Raw genomic sequence first — 16,313 nt, forward strand, 5'->3', positions numbered from 1 at the left:
CCTGAAAAAGCAGGAAAGCTTGTTTTTCTTTTCTAGATTATGAACAAACAGGAAAATGAAGGTGAAGACAACTGAGCTAGCTGCAGAAGCCAATATTTTAAGTTTCTCATGTTGATCTGGCTGACATAGTTGATTTAATTTTATTTTAAGTATTTCATTTAACTATTTTAGTTAAAAACAATTTTAACAAAAACAAACCTGATTTTAAAAAACTTGAATGTTTAACTAAATTCAAAAATCCATATGCTTGTTTTCTTAAAATATTATATGGTTGCTGTTGAAGAAAAAAAATCCAGAATACATAACGTTGTTTGAGTTAAATACAACAATTTAAATGTCTGTCTGATGATATTCTCCCCCTAATACAGCGTGGCCAGAAAATTCTCCAAATATTAATGATTAACCTGTTGAACTGGAGATAGTTCACCTCCCAGTGACTTCATAAATATCTGCTTCCATTATCTTTGGTAAATGAAATAACAAAACAATCATTCATTTTCTGATATAGCTGTAAAACTAATCTGAAAAGTTTTCAAAATAAATCATTTTAAAAATGCATAGTGTGTACCTTCTAAAAATGAAACCTACATCTATCTCTGAGTTGTGAAGATTATGTATTAAGGTTATAACAACCAACAAGAATGTACTTTTATGTAGAAATCCATGAATAAATCAAGTCTTCCTGACTAGTGATTTAAATCATATCCACCCTGACACTCGGCCCAGCCCAGCCTACTGACACCTGGCCCAGCCCATGAATACCCATCCCATTGAAATCCGGCCCATCGACACGCAGCCTGGCTCAGCCCAGTCCTTTTACACCCACCTGGGCTGGCCCCATCCATTAACACCTGGCCCGGCCCTTTGACATCCAGCTCATTGACGCCAGGCCTGGCCCATTGACATCCAGCCCATTAACACCTGGCGCAGCTCATTGGTACATGGCCCATTGACACACAGCCCGGACCATTGACACCTGGCGCAGCCCAATGACAGCCGGCCTGGCCCATTCATACTGGGCCTGGCCCAGTCCTTTGATATTCAGCTCACTGACACCTGGCCCAGTCCTTTGACACCATTGAAACACGGTGCATTGACATCGGGTCCAGCCCAGCCCGGACCATTGACATCCACCCCATTGACATCTGGTCCAGCCCATTGACACCTGGTCCAGCCCATTGAGACCAGGCCCGGCACATTGACACCCGGCCCAGCCCATTGACACCTGGCCCGGCCCAATCCTTTGACACCTGGCCCACTGACACCCAGCCCAAACCAGTCCTTTGACATTCCGCCCATTGACACCAGGCCCAGTCCAGTCCTTTGACATTCAGCCCATTGACACTTGGCCCAGCCCAGTCCTTTGACACCCGGCCCACTGACGCCCAGCCCAGCCCAGTCCTTTGACATTCAGCCCATTGACACCCAGCCCCACCCAGTCCTTTGACATTCAGCCCATTGACACCCGACACGTCCCAGTTCTTTGACACCTGATCCATTGACATCAGCTTGGCCCACTCCTTTGACACCCGGCCCATTGACACCCAGCCTGGCCCAGTCCTTGAGCAAGTCCATGAGCAAGTCACATGTCCATGCATGTCTAAATTTTTTACAGGTAAAGTGAGCAGCCATTGCTCACATGTTTCTTGGCTGGGCACTTAATCTGAAAAGTCCCTTCTCAATAAGCTGGCCAAATGCTTCACTGGTGCTACTTAGAATCAAACACACTGAGATACAAGTACATAGCCAATATTCATAACTTCAAATACAAAAATGATACACACATACAGATAGCATAATCATAACCAGCAAATTACGACCTTTTCATAGACACCTTCTTGACCACCTTTGTACAAGATTTGGTGCAACTATAGGACCTTGGTTGCCACAATGATCTGTACAGTCACAGTTCATGTCAATGACGTCACACCTACCCACAAGTGTATCTGCCTCTCCCCCCAACTTAGTGTCCCCATTGTGTCCCCTTCCAACACTCTCATGTAGCTTCCTGCCCTCTCCCTGCTACCCCTTCAGCTCGGAATTTCCTTCCAAAATCCCTTCAGCCAGCTCCCCCTTGCCTCAGTCACTCCTAGATAGCACCATGAACTAAAAAATGCCAGTGTGTTTGTGATCCACCAGTGGGTGGGGATGTTATAGGTCTGAGCCACACAGGATGAGAGCTTGTATAGGCCCTGCTAGGACGCCTTGACTCTTCAGTTCAAGCTTGCAGTCGTTCATGTGGTTAGCTCTGGAGGTCTCCTGTTCAGTCCCTGGGGTCTCAGCCAAGATGGAGGCCATCACAAACTTACACTTGTGGAAATAAAAAGCCATTTGATTGGGTGGCAGTGCCGGGTGCTCTGCATGTGTGAATCAGCTCTTGAGGTTGGCATGTGAATTCTTTGCATGGCTCTAGCTTGTGATTTCTTTTTATTTCAGAATGATGTGTTCCAGTGGTGGTATGTTCAAGGGGTGGGGTGTATGGGCCACGTAGGATGCATGGGCCCATGGAGGGGAGGTGTTTAACAGCCCCACACTGAATGGTTCAGTGTAGGAGGATTACACCGTTGTAGCCCTTGCATGCTGCTAGTTCCACGCATATTTCGAGCTATGAGGTATGAATCTCTCTCCATTGTGGACATGACAGAGATCACTATACATGGTATGCACCTCTCTGTGAGGTGGTTTTTTAGCACAGGATGGATGTGACACTTGCATGTCAGTTTATGATGGGGTTCCACATATCGTATGTTCTCTGTTATAAAGTACAGAGTTACACTATGTGAGGGGTACATGATTGAACTGCATCCCAGACTGTGTCCATATTGGTGTTCGGGTGTGTTTCAGGATGAGGGGCCCATGTGGGTGCAATGGGGCCATGCGGGGGGGGTGTTTTGGGGTAGGGTGCATGGGAGACCATGTGGGGCGTGTTTCAGGGGTTGGATGTATGGGGCTACATAAGGTGCGTGAGCCCACCTGGGGGTGTATGTGTGGGGTGTGGGTGTGTTGGGTGGGGTGTATGGAGCCATGTGGGATGCATGGAGCCATGTGGAGGATATATATGTGGGGTGTATGGGGCCATGTAGGGTGCATGGGGCCATGTGGGGATGTATATGTGGGCTGTGGGTGTGTCAGGAGTGGGGTGTATGGGGGCATGTAGGGTGCATGGGGCCATGTGGGGCGTGTGGGTATGTCAGGGGTGGGGTGTATGGGGTCACGTGGGATGCACGGGGCCATGTGGGGGATGTATATGTGGGGTGTATGGGGCCATGTGGGGTGCATATCGGGGTGTCTCTGCTGAGGTTCTCACTCTGGGTTGCCCTCACGTTCACACTGAGTCCCTGTCCAGCCATTGTAGCATTGGCAGCTGAATTCTTCCACCAGCTTGGCTTGCTCCTGCTTTGCCAGCTGTCCCTTCAGGTGGAGGTGGGACCGGCTGTGGGGCCGGCTGTGGTGCCTCTGGACGGTGAAGCTGGAGGGGCTGAGGTGCAGGAACGCGCCGGGGTGCCCAGCTCGCCGCACACAGCGCCCGTGGCTGGAGCACACCGTGACACTGCACAGTGTGGCGCTGCTGGTCACATTCATGATGTAATGGCCCAGGCTCCTGTCCACATACTCCTTCAGTGCCAGGCAGGACTCCTGTGGCGGGGACATAGACAGGCCCGGTCAGGGCTCTCTCAGAGGAGAGGAGGGGCCCATTTTCCTGTTGTGCTTCCCTTCCACACAGTTCCTTCGGGGCCCACCCTCCCAGCTCCTGAGTGCAGGGGGAGCCAAACCCCAGGGCTCTCACTTTCAGCATCACACACACCTAGAAACTGCCAGGTGCACACCATGCGAGATCCCCACACACACCTTCCCATCCTCTGAGCGCAGAAGCATCCACACCCCAGCCAGGATTTCCATTCCCAACCCATAAGCAGCCGTAGCCCCCCATGTAACGCACCCGTGAGCGAGTGTAATCCTCGTTGCCCCACAGCACAACTCCTGAGGCACCTTGAGAAGCACTTTCCCCAATGGTGTGGACCAAGTCCTCCTGCAAGAAGCAGAGAATCACCATGAAGATAACAGCTTCAGCTACTAACACCTGGGAGGGGTGGAAGGCTGTTCCTGTAGGATCCACGCATGCATCCTTCCTGCACAGATCGCCCCCTTCTGGCACAACAGGAGACAACTACCAGCATCCGCTGCCTCAGGCCAGATTGAGGAACCTCTGTGGTTCTGTTCCAGGTGAGGGGGGTGGGTCAGAGACAGTGCCATCGATTAACTGCCCACATGCAAAGACGTGTTATGCTGACAGGTGTTAATGACTGCCAGCAAGTGGGATCTACAAACAATCACACACCTGGTTAAAGCAACCTTCTTGCAGGCTAAAGGGAAGGAGCAATTAAGCCCCTTTATGTAATGACATAGCAGGAGACAACAGAAGTCACCATCCAAGGCAATAACAAGCCCTGATCAGAAGGTAAGCTGTGTGGGCTGTGGGGTTAAAGCAACCTTCTTGCAGGCTAAAGGGAAGGAGCAATTAAGCCCCTTTATGTAATGACATAGCAGGAGACAACAGAAGTCACCATCCAAGGCAATAGCAAGCCCTGATCAGAAGGTAAGCTGTGTGGGCTGTGGGGTTCCCTAATGGCAAATGCAGGGGCTAGGAGCTGGTTTGGCAAGCTGTGGGGGGAGGGGGGAGTGCTGTAGCAGAGGTGGCCAGCAAGCAGGGAGACGTCATGGCCCTGAGCGAGCAGAGGGACAGCTCGGTGGGCCCAGCACTGACTGAAAAGGCAGGCCTGGGGATTTCTCAGTCAGGAAACTGCCGGTTGCTTGTTTCTTTCTGTTCAGGGAAGCTGGACTTTGTGCCCATTCTTTGCAAATAAACAATCTGACTCAGAAACGACAAGCAAGGCCCCAGCTGCTGGCTAATCACTCAGAGCCACTGGGACCACAGCAGTGTAACAAAGACAGGTTTCTGCTAAGCTGGGGTGGGAGGGGGGTGGAGAGTTGTCTGAGTTGGGGTATTTTCTTTCCTGGAGGTACAAAGAAAAGGCAGAGGAATAGCCTGAAACAGGCCAAATGTAGAGAAACCCTCCAGGAGCCCAGACATTTGTCTTGTGTGAAAGCATTGCTCTCTTCTGGCCCCATGGCCCAGGATATGGCCCTTGTCCCTCACACATCTCCCGCTGGGATCCCTATGGATCCCCCTTCTGCGCTCCAGGGCTTCTCCCCACACACACACACACACACACACACACCTCTCTGAGCTGACTTCATCCTAACAGACTTCCTCCCTCTACCCCTTCCCCGCCAATGGCTGCTCCTTGGCCCCGGGTGACAATGGTAAGCTATGGCTGAGAGGACCTGGGCTAGAAGGTGCGAAACACCCCCGCCCCTAAAGCTGGTCTCTGCCTCATGCTGCCCCTCTATTCGGCCCTGAGGGGGCACAGCAATGCTGGCTGGGGGCATCACCTGCGAGAGGAAGTCCTCCGTGAAGTCATACTGGATACGGGTGTAAGGTAGGACTGAGAGGCTGCTGGTCCCCATCTGCCCCTGCACCCGGAACGCCTCGGCCACACGGTGCCGGACAAACTTGCCAACCTGGTCTGTCAGCCGGAGCTCCTTGGGCAGGTAGATGCTGGGGTAGAGCGCCCGGCTTTGGTTCCAAAGCCACCAGAGCTGCTTGTTCCGCTGCTGCTCCATGGTGGGACACTCCCCTGTGTAGTTGGCCGCTTTGAAATCATAGTTATAGCAGCTGGGGAAGCCATAGAAACCCCAGAAGCCCCCAGGCCTCAGGCTCTTGCCAAGCGCCAGGGTCTGCTCCATGAAGGCCCGAGCGCTTTGCTCAAATTCCTCCTGAGCTTCCTCGGCCACCCTGTCTGGGGGCCAGTCGGGGTGCTGCTCCTGGACCAGTTCTTGGGACTTCTCCTTATAGAGCTCCATGGCATCCCAGTTCCGAGCCCACACAGGGCGCCAGCTCTCCCAGTCGATCACCGCCAGGCCCCGGAAGCTTGGCTCCGATATGGCAGCCTGGATATCGTGCCTCGCCTTGCCGAGGTGGGCCAGGAGGCTGCCATTCTGGGGGACACCCCCATGGGCTGCTGTCCCCTCCGGGGTGTAGTGTGGATAGAGGCCCAGTGTGTTGCTGTAGAAGAGGGCGATCTCCTGGCCCAGGAAGGACTCGTTGCGGTTCAGCACCACGTCAAAGACCCCCAGGTCAAGGGGCACATGGTATTTTGTGCTGCACTCCTGGCTCGGGGCGTTCCATACCGTGACAAAGGGGCGGTCCCAGAGAACAGGGCCCCCGTCTGCCGCGCTTCGAGCCGCCAGGGCCATGCTCAGCAAGCATGCCCAGGGCAGTAAGAACGCGGTGGCCACCATATTGAGCCTGGTGCCAATGGCTGGTGTCTAGTCTTTGAGGCCTCAGGAGAGCTCCTGGGGGCCCAGCTCCTCAAGTCTCAGTGGACGCCCTGGCTGCCTAGTTTACCCACTCAGCCCCCCAGGGATGGGGAAGCTGGGAGAGATGCGGAGTGGATTCCTGCTGCCCCCCAAGGGAGCCAAGTACTGTCAGCTTTCCAATGCTAATTCCTACTGGTTTGTCCCGACCTCGTCCTGCCTAATAACTCTCCCTGCAGAGGAGCAAGGGCTGGGATCAAACCACTGGCTTTCGCAAGGCTTTGCAGTGGGAGGTCTGGCACCTGCTCCAGAGCTTTGTCCTCCCCATGACCTTGGCTGACGTGTCAGTGGGTCCTATTCCCCGCCCCCAATCTCTTTCCCTAGGACATACCGAACCAGACCCTTGAGCTCCTGTCCTCGGGGCGGGGGGGGGGAGGGGGCTGTTTTCCCCATGTGAAGGGACTGCTGGGCCATGATGCCAGGGCCACTGCTCCAAAGGGCAAGCAGTGTTTGCAGATGGGGTGGAAGAGCCCTGGGTTGACTGTTCTGTGCCCAGGTTAAAGATTTACCTGCCAGGGGGGGAGATGGAGCAGGGAGAATGGGTCAAAGAGATAGTGTGGGATCAACAGAACATGGGTCAGAGCTGCCGTGCTAAACTGCAAGGCCAGAATCCAAGCCATGGCAACAAAGACACTGCTCCGAGGAAGCTCACAGCACTGGGGGCCAGCTGGCATGGGCAGGGCACTGCTCAATGGAAGCTGATAGCACTGGGAGCCAGCTGGCATGGATAGGATATTGCTCCGAGGAAGCTGGCAGCGCTGGGGGCCAGCTGGCGTGTGTAGGGCACTGCTCTGAGGAAGCTGGCAGTGCTGAGGGCCAGCTGGCATGGGTAGGCCACTGCTGTGAGGAAGCTCGCAGTGCTGGGGGCCAGCTGGCATGGGTAGGGCACTGCTCTGAGGAAGCTCGCAGCGCTGGGGGCTAGCTAGTGTGGGCTGGGAAGGCAAATCATATCCTGGGGCTGGATGTGGATCATGCCCATATCCTTGTGGCTATGCTCAGTAGCAGAAGCAGTGGCCCACGCTGACTAGCCTTGCCAGGTTCCAGTGTAACAAAGTGGAGCCAACCAAAATCAGCCAGGCTACTTCTCAGGCCGCAGGAGTCAGCCCCCCCAGCCCATATGGAGCGGGCCCCTTCCCTTCCTGCCCCACTAGGAGCTAGGCCTGTAGCATCAGTGGGGAAGCAGAAGTAAGGCCACGTCTACATTACAGCATAAAATCGAAATTATTAAAACTGGTTTTATAAAACTGGTTTTATAAAATCGATTTTACACGTCCACATAAGGGCACATTAATTCGGTGGTGTGCGTCCATGGTCCTAGGCTACCATCGATTTCCAGAGCGGTGCACTCTGGGTAGCTCAGTAAAAGAATGAGACCAATAACTTCGATTTCTGTCCACACTAACCCTAAATCGATATAGTAATATCGATTTTAGGGTTACTCCTCTCGTTGGGGAGGAGTACAGAAATCGATTTTAAGAGCCCTTAAAATCGATTTAAAGTGCCTTGTTGTGTGGACGGGTACAGCATTAAATCGATTTAATGCTGTTTAAATTGATTTAACGGTGTAGTGTGGACCAGGCCTAAGTGGAGACCTGTCTATAAATCTCTGGGCTGGTGTCGGGATGCAAACTGATGTGGGGAAAGGGGGGTAAGCAGGGGGCAAGGGCAGAAAGGCTCAGGGGAAATGCAGTCCTGGGGTGGTTCAGCTCCATCCCCAAGGAATCCTTGCATACCCACACTCTGCAGAGCCGCGTGGTGCTGAGACTTCACCTGTACTGCCCCAGCTGGGCTGAGGGTGTCACACTCCGCTACTGCAAAGCCAGATATACGGCCCTGGCATTGGCCGCCCCCGGGAGGGAGAGCATTTTAAAAGGAGGCAGCCAGGGTAAAACACCAGGCCCAGGGCTGGGCCCACTCCCTGAAGGCCCTCTGATCACAGCCCTGCTCTGCTCATGGCAGCATGTCACTGTGGGCCCAACATGACCATGCAGGCCCGAGGGTGGCTTAGGACCCAGATGGAGCCCACTGCCAGACCCTACACCCTGGGATTGGTGGGGCTGCATAGGAGGGGCTGGAGGAAGCTCAACTAGAACAATGCCTCCCTCTGAGCCAGGAGCTTAATTTGCTCTAAGAAAGCTTCCAATCTCCCACCAGCTCTGGGATCCTTCTCCCCTCCCCTGTTTGCCTCCTTCCCCAGCCAACGGCAGGCTGGGGGAGTGGGATGGGGCAGACCCTTCCAACCAGGGATTAAGGGGATGAGTGAAGCTTTCCAACCTATGAGAGCCTTAAGGGGCAGCATAATGGGGGCAAGCGGGGGGCTGTTTCCACCCCCAGTAACCACAGCTGGCGTCCCGGGGGAGTCTCGGGAGCTGAGGTCTACTCCGGAACATTTCCAGGTGGTCCGTCAAACGGGATGAGGGAGGTGTACATGTGCAAGCCAGATGGGCCACGTCCCACACAGTCCTGGCGCCAGTCACCTCCGAAACCAAAGCGCTGAACCCAAACCAGGATCCAGCTCCAAAGCAGGCCCTGATTTCTATAAAGGGCCAAACCAAAACCCAGGACTGGCCCAGCCACCCCCAGGCTGCCTCAGTGTGTGTGAGATGGGGGCAGCGGTGCTGGCTCCAGTCCTTGCCTCCAGAGTATCCTCTTGTTACATGGGGTGGTCCTCCAACATCCATGCCTCAGTTTCCCTCTCTTCAGGGCTCCTCAATAATTTCACAGACTGGTTTGGCTGTTGCAGTGACTTGACTCTCTGCCTAAGTCCCTAACAAAAGGTCCACCCCATCCCAGGTATACGAGGCCAAAACCAAACACAGTTTTCACACTGGGCCTGTCTGAGAGTCTGGTTGGTCTTCACTAGCTCAGACATGCCTCTGCCTGCCTGCCTGCCTGCCTGCCCTCGGGGTTCAGCTTTTCCCCCTTCCCAGGCTCCCCTCCATCCCCCTCCCAGCTCCTTTGTACTGGCCCCTGCTCCTTCCTCAGCAGCCATCCCCAGGCCTTCCTGCCTGGAGTCCCTGCTCCCCGGGACATCATGATACCCTGCCAGAGCCTTGCCAAACTCTGCAGCCCTCAGCAGCCTTCTCCAGGCCTCTACCTTCTCTACCCCAATGGGGTGACATGATTCACCAGTCACATGACTGTCAGCATTCACCTCACCTAGGGAGGCGAGCTGGCTGGGTCACAAGTTTGCTGAGCCCCATCGCCTCTGAATAGGCGCAGCCAGCCTAGAAGAATGTGCAATAATTGTGCAGTGCTGTGGGATGCCCTGCAGGGGGCAGTGTGTAATAACAGTGCAGTGCCCACAGGGCAGGGGTGCCATGCAGGGGGCAGAGTATGGTAACAGGGCAGTGCTGCAGGGGGCAGTATTGCAGGGTGCCCTGAAGGAGGCAGTGTGCGATAATGGTGCAGTACTGTGAGGTGCCCTGCAGGGGGCAGAGTGCAATAACAGTGCAGTGCTGTGGGGTGCCCTGAAGGGGGTGATGTGTAATAACACTGCAGTACGGGGGGAGAGGGGGGAGTGCCCTGCAGGGGGCAGAGTGTGATAACAGGGCAGAGCTGCAGGGGGCACTGCTGCAGGGTGCCCTGAAAGGGGCAGTGTGCAATAACAGTACAGTACCGCGGGGTGCTCTGAAAGGGGCAGTGCTCGGGGGGCACTGTAGCCCAGTCCCCTGTTGTGATTAGGGGAGCAGTTCCAGGCATCCATCAGCAGGTGTCAGCACACACTTCTCAGAAAAGCAGCCGGCCAAGCACTGGGGAGGAGGAGGGGAATGGGACAGAGCTCAGCCCCTGCCGAATCTGGTTCCTATTACACTGCGGTGGGGGGGCCACCAGGGAGACTGGGAAAGGAAACAATCCAGTCTTCAGCTTCTGGAGACCTGGGCCTTGACTCATGCAGCTCAGCCTATTAACTCTTTGCTGGGGAGCGGGCAGCAGGCATTTCAGGCCCTGCCCAGGGCGCCCTGGGTTGCGCCCACACTACACCAGGCAAGGCTGCCCCGTCGCAGTGCAGACGGGGTCGTGGCTGGAGTAAATTGGCTGGCTGCAGCCTTTAGCCAAGCAAACACCCCAAATAAAACAGTCACCTATTTTGGATGGGCCAGAGGGGCAATGTAGGGGGGAGCAATGGGGGGCTCCACCTCCCCTTCCCCATCCTGTCCCTGAGTGCCCCCAACTATGCATTGCACTCACTAGCGACTGCTTTGTCCATTCTGGGAAGAGATGGTGACACCGGAGCCTTCCAGTGACAGGATTGCTGAGGCAGAGGAGGACACCTTGGGGCAGGGAGCAAGGTGTGCTGGTTTGAATCCAGCCCCAGGCGGGAACTTGGTCCTGTCTGATGGCCAGGAGCGGCACCAGGGTTTTTGGCGCCCTAGGCAGGGGTCCTTCCCTGCTCCCGGTCGGCGGCGGCAGTTCTGCAGCGGGGGGGTCCTTCCACACTCCCGGGCTTCGGGGCACTTCAGCGGCAGGTCCTGGAGCGAGTTGAAGGAATTGCCGCCGAAGACCCGGAGCACGGAAGGACCCCCCCCGCTGCCAAATTGCTGCCGAGAGCGGCAAAATGCCACCCCCCCAAATCCTGGCGCTCTAGGCGACTGCCTAGGTCTCCTAAATGGAAGCCCCGCCCTGCTGATGGCAGCCCTGTAATGGGAGTCGTAATCCCCACTAACTGGCCCCCTGGTTGCAGGGCCGGCTTTAGGCCGATTCACCCAATTCCTGGGAATCGGGCCCCACGCTTTAGGTGCCTTTTAAATTTTTTTACTTACCCTGGCTGCGGTCTGTTCCGGGGTCTTCCATGGCCCCGCTCCCCTGACCAAAGCGCCGGCGGGAGCACGGCTGCCCCACAGCCCCGCTCTCTCAGCTGGAGCTCTGACCAGAGCGCCGCAAGCCCCGCGGCCTGCTCTCCTGGCTGGAGGTCTGGCCAGAGCGCGGCAAGCCCCGTGCCCCCGGCTGGAGCTCCGGGCCCTTTAAATAGCCCCCAGAGCCCTGGGGTAGCAGGGGGATCTGGGGGCTATTTAAAGGGCCAGGGCTCCAGCTGCCTCTGCCACCCCGATCCTTTAAATGGCTGCCGGAGCCCCGTCACCCCCATGCATTCCTCAGGGCTCCCACGGCTATTTAAAAGGTCCGGGACGGGGTAGAAGCAGGGGAGCCCTGGGCCCTTTAAATAGCCCCCAGAGCCCTGGGATAGTGGGGGGCTTGGGGTCTTTTTAAAGGGCCAGGGCTCCAGCTGCCTCTGCTGAACCCCCTGCCCTGCCCGCACCAGCCCCGCCCCCTGCTGCCTGCAGCCAGCTCTCCACCCCCTGCCCACAGCCAGCCCCTACCAAACCCCCTGCCCTGTCTCCAGCCAACCCCTGCCACACATCCCTGCCCGCACCAGCCCTGCACTGCCCACCCTGCCCTGTCTCCAGCCAACCCCTGCTGCACCCACCCTGCCTGAAGCCAGCCAGTCCCATACTCCTGTCTCCAGCCCTGCCAACCCCTGCTGCACCCCCCTGTGGCCCTGCCTGAAGCCAGCCCACCCCACACTCCCCTGTCTCCAGCCAGCCCCGCAACCCTTACCCTGCCTGCAGCCAGACCCTACCTCCAGTCACCCCTGCCCAGCCTCGAACCAGCCCTATGGCCACTGCTGCCCTGCAGTTCCCAGGCCGGTAACTTGCACACCTGCTTCAATGAGGGGGGAAGGAAGCAGCGGGGACCCACACATGTGCACACCCCCAGGGAGTGGCAGGGACCCACACATGTGAAACGGCAGTCATTAATAACCAATCAACAGCATATATGATGCAATGTACATAATATACAATTTTATTATTTATATAGTTATGGAAAGTAAATAATACATGGAAGAAATGGAGCTTTTTTTACACTTTTTTCTTTTTAAGTCATCCCTGCTAGGGCCCCTGCCGAAAGTGTTCGAATTGGGCCCCACACTTCCTAAAGCCGGCCCTGCCTGGTTGGCACATTGGCAGAGGGGGGCCAAGGACGGACTGGCTCAATGGAGACCAAATGCCTTGCTCCAGTTACAGCACAGAGAAAGAGAGAGGCCAGCGATGCTACTGCCTGTGCTGTGGCTTATTTCTGGAGCCGTCTGTGGCTGTCACAGTCCAGGAATACCAGCCTGGCCTGGCCACAGCACCATACTCGCTTTTGCAGTGGGGGGAGGAGATGCCCCTATGCCTAGGAAACGTCACGCTGCGCCCACCATACTGACAAAAAGGGTAGGCCGTGCTAATGACCCTCCTGGATGCCATTTCTCCTGCCAGGGCAGAGGAGCTGAGATTTCAGCAGGTTTCTGAAAAGCCACAAAGGGTTAAAGCACCCCTGGAACATGGAAATGACAGGGCTCCTCCACCCACACACCTCTCACTGTCATAGGACAAAGGGCTTGAAGTGATCTGGGCCAGACTGCATGGGGGCGGGTAGATGGGGAGAAAACACGCCCCCATCAGCCAGGGGTGCGGGTGTGGGGGGAAGAGGAGAAGAGTGATTCAGACTCTTGGCTCACAGGGGGAAGGAGAGCAAAGGCTCAGGTCTAACCCCTGCATCACCCCTTGCCCAGAAGAGCAAATTCAGGGCCAAGAAAAGCACTAGTGAACTGTGAAGCCTCCCAGAGCAGGTCATAACTCGGCATCTCCTCCGGAGCCTGCATTCTACGGGCCGTCGCAAATGAATTGGGTTTTACAGCTGGTCAAAGGAGACAGCTGAGGCCAGCTGGAACGGTTCCCCATACAGCCCCCTGTAGGTTTTCCCCATGCAGCTCTGCCAATGCACTGAAGTCCTGTCCCACAGCCCTCTGCTAGCCCAATCCAGGGCTCCTTGCCCCCTACAGCTCTGCTGGTGCCTCTCAGCCTGGCCTCACGGTGCCCTGTCTATCCCAGCCACAGGCCTGTTCTGAACAGACAGCTAAATGGTTGCACACTGTACAGTAGTTTTGGGGAGCAGATGCATCTCTGCTTGGTGCAACCAGTGGATCTGGTTTCCCTGGGGTGGCCAGTGAAGAGGTTGCTCAGAAGCTCTGGCTGGCAGTACCTATTGTGTGATGAATGGGGAGGGGGCTCCGGCCTTTCCATAGCAGGCACTGTCTCCACATCACACAAACCACCTCACTGGTCACCTCAGCTGGGCGGCCACAGACTGGATGCATCACTGAAACAGCACCTGTGGGCCCCCCAGGACAAGGTGTGTGGTGCTTGTCCTGCTCCCATCTATGCTGCACCCACTCTGGGTATGTGCCCCTCTCTGGCTTTAACCCCTCGCACCATGCATTGTAGGACAAACGGCCCACCCCTTGGGCCAGCACAGGCTCCCATTACACCCAAAACTGGGGGACTTGTGAAGACCCTCCGGTGCAGGCACTGGAGAAGCCCGTGGAAGTCAGCCCCTGACAGACAGCAGCTGCCTCCTCCTTGCAGCCAGGGCAGGACACTAGCCCTGCTCCAGGCCCTGGGGAGGTTTCCCCATGCTGGCCTGGGCAGTGTTTGCTTTGGCTGCCCAAGCTCAGCTCCTGCCAAAGCCGGCAGCAGGAGCCATAGGGATGAGCAGTGTGGTGGCAGTGCCAGCAGGGAACACAGTGCAAGGGGCAAGGTTGGGACACAGGCACATGCCTGGGCAGCGGGGAGGCCAGTATTGCCAAGGGGAACTGGGCTGGGAAACCTCCAGAAGGGAGAGCACATGGGCTGCTGGGCCTGCACCATGGAATCCCAGCATAAGGAGCCCGTGGCCTTCCCCATCCCCTTCCAGCCCCCCCCATCCTTTCCCTTCAGCCCCCACCCAACTGGCTGCACAAACCCCTCCTTCCCCTTTCCCACTGAACACTTGCCTCAACCCCCATATAACCCCTTTCCCTCACTCTGCCCCATCGTGCTTTGGGGCATGTTGCCTGGCGGCTGGGGAGTCAGGACAGAGCCCTCTATCCCCTCCTCTCTCCCATCCCCCTTGTCTTCCTTCCCCTTCCTCCCCTCCTCTGTCCTGGAACAAGGGGGGGCCATTCTTGCAAACTGCACTGGAAGGCCAGCAGCCGCATGCAAGTCAAGCCCGGCCTCCTCTTTGAAATTATTAGTAGGTAATGAGAGAAAGTGCCAGCCACTCAGCCACCTGCTCCTTACTGACCCCAGCTCCATCCCGTCCAGCCACATGCCCAAGCATGGCAAGCTGCCAGATCCCTTCCTCATGAGGCCACCGCGCCTGCAGCTCCAGGACTTTTTCTAACAGGACTACCAAAAAGCCCTGTGGACTGTTGCTCCCTGAAAAAGCACCCCAAAGCATCATGGGACACACATGCCCTGCAAAAACCCACAAAAACCTAAGACACCAGGGCTGACCCTGGCAGAGAGGCACCAACAAGGTGATACTGCAGCTACCTTGCCTGTGCACCTGCTGGCTGGCCATACACAAAGCAGGGTTGGGCTAGCCAAGACTTGGGTGGGTGACCACCCCACAAGCCCCAGCTAGTACAGGAAGCAGGGTGGGGCACTCTGAGCTGGTGCTGTGTTGCAGGGAGTATAAGTGGGTGCAGGGCTGGTTCTAGAGTCTCATTACTGGATCTACTTTGGGGCCCTGGATGTCACTGAAAAACAAAACAGCCCCCTGGACAGGTGTGTTAGACCACAGGGAAATCTGGGATTTTAAGCATTTACCAAAGGAAAAGTTAGCACCTGGCTATTGCTCTGTGAGTTCCATTATAGAAAGGATGCAGACTAGCATGTTCTGGCTTTTCTGACAATAATTTGAGGGCCCTAGGAAATTGCTGGAGGGGCAAATGCCCCTATACCCTTCCAGTAGCAACAGGCCTGAGGAAGGGGCTCAGTAGGGGGCACGCTCCCCTCAGTCACTGCTGACCGCAACGGGAAGCTCAGGATACTGTGTTTCAGGGAGCAGAGGGGGTTACTCAGTAGGGGGCGCTCTCCCATCAATCAATGCCACTCCCCTGGTGCTGCTGTATTTCAGGCCAGCTGTCAAAGCAAGGCCCCTCCCCTAGTGCTGGTCCCAACACAGGGTGATCATGCCTTGGGCACTGGCGGTATGGGGGGTGGGTAGCACCCAACACGTGCACTGTTTAAGGAGAACACACACAAAGATGAGTGGGCAAAGACAGCCCCCCCCCTCCTGGCTTCACACCATACTGAGGGGCATGAGCCCAAGGGGAAGGGAAACATCCCAGAGCAACAGGCTCCCCTTGAGCCAAGCTTCCAGCACTTAGAGCTGGGGGCTAGCAGCAAGGGGGAAGCCATGTAGGTCAGTGCAGCACCCTGCAATGCATGAGCAGGGCCAGCTGTCAGAGATGGGTCTCACCTCCTGAAATTAACCCTGAGCCCCCAGCCGCATGGCTTCCAGAGAAACCCCCCAGAGAGGGTCAGTCACTCACTGACTGAGATTTCAGCCGCCCCAGCTTTCCTCCTCGCTGCTGGCCTTGAATGAGCATGCAGCATTCCTGTATGCAACAAAAACACCCCTCCGTATCTCCCCAATGCCTGCAGAACCCATGCTGCTAGCACACAGGGCCGCCAATAGTTTTATGGACAGTTGTTGGCGTGAGGGGGCTGTGGCCACTCCTGGAGGTCAGACAAAGGGGCAGGTGTCCCATGAGGTACCAGCCTCTGTACATGGAACAATTCACAGGCTGAACGATAAATAACCTTGCTGGGGGCTGGGCTATGGAGACATGGGGCTGCCCCCTGCCCCCCCATGCCCTGGAGCTGCAGGCATGACTCACGCAACCTCCCAGCCTTAATGCCCCCTCCACAAGCTAGCCTTCCCCATAGCTGTCTTCTGCTGCCATCCCATGGGCAAAGGGAAGCCCAGCCAGGGAGAGTGCACACCCTACAAGAGTAGGAGACCTCATGGGCAGATGTCTCCTTGCTGTGTGCCAGGAGCTAACA

General features: G+C 56.2%; 1 protein-coding gene across 1 annotated transcript; it reads right to left on the reverse strand.

Annotated features, from left to right (window-relative positions):
• Positions 1-3,303: 3,303 nt before the first annotated feature.
• HYAL1 (hyaluronidase 1) lies at positions 3,304-6,363 on the reverse strand. The gene is made up of 3 exons (XM_030570468.1): positions 5,455-6,363; positions 3,941-4,030; positions 3,304-3,636 (listed from the first exon to the last, which is right to left on the reverse strand). Exons 1-3 carry the CDS (start codon positions 6,361-6,363, stop codon positions 3,304-3,306), a joined length of 1,332 nt encoding a protein of 443 aa, XP_030426328.1.
• Between the last annotated feature and the right edge of the window lie 9,950 nt (positions 6,364-16,313).

The sequence above is a fragment of the Gopherus evgoodei genome, chromosome 7, assembly GCF_007399415.2.
Source record: "Gopherus evgoodei ecotype Sinaloan lineage chromosome 7, rGopEvg1_v1.p, whole genome shotgun sequence".
Classification (NCBI taxonomy): Eukaryota; Metazoa; Chordata; order Testudines; family Testudinidae; genus Gopherus; species Gopherus evgoodei.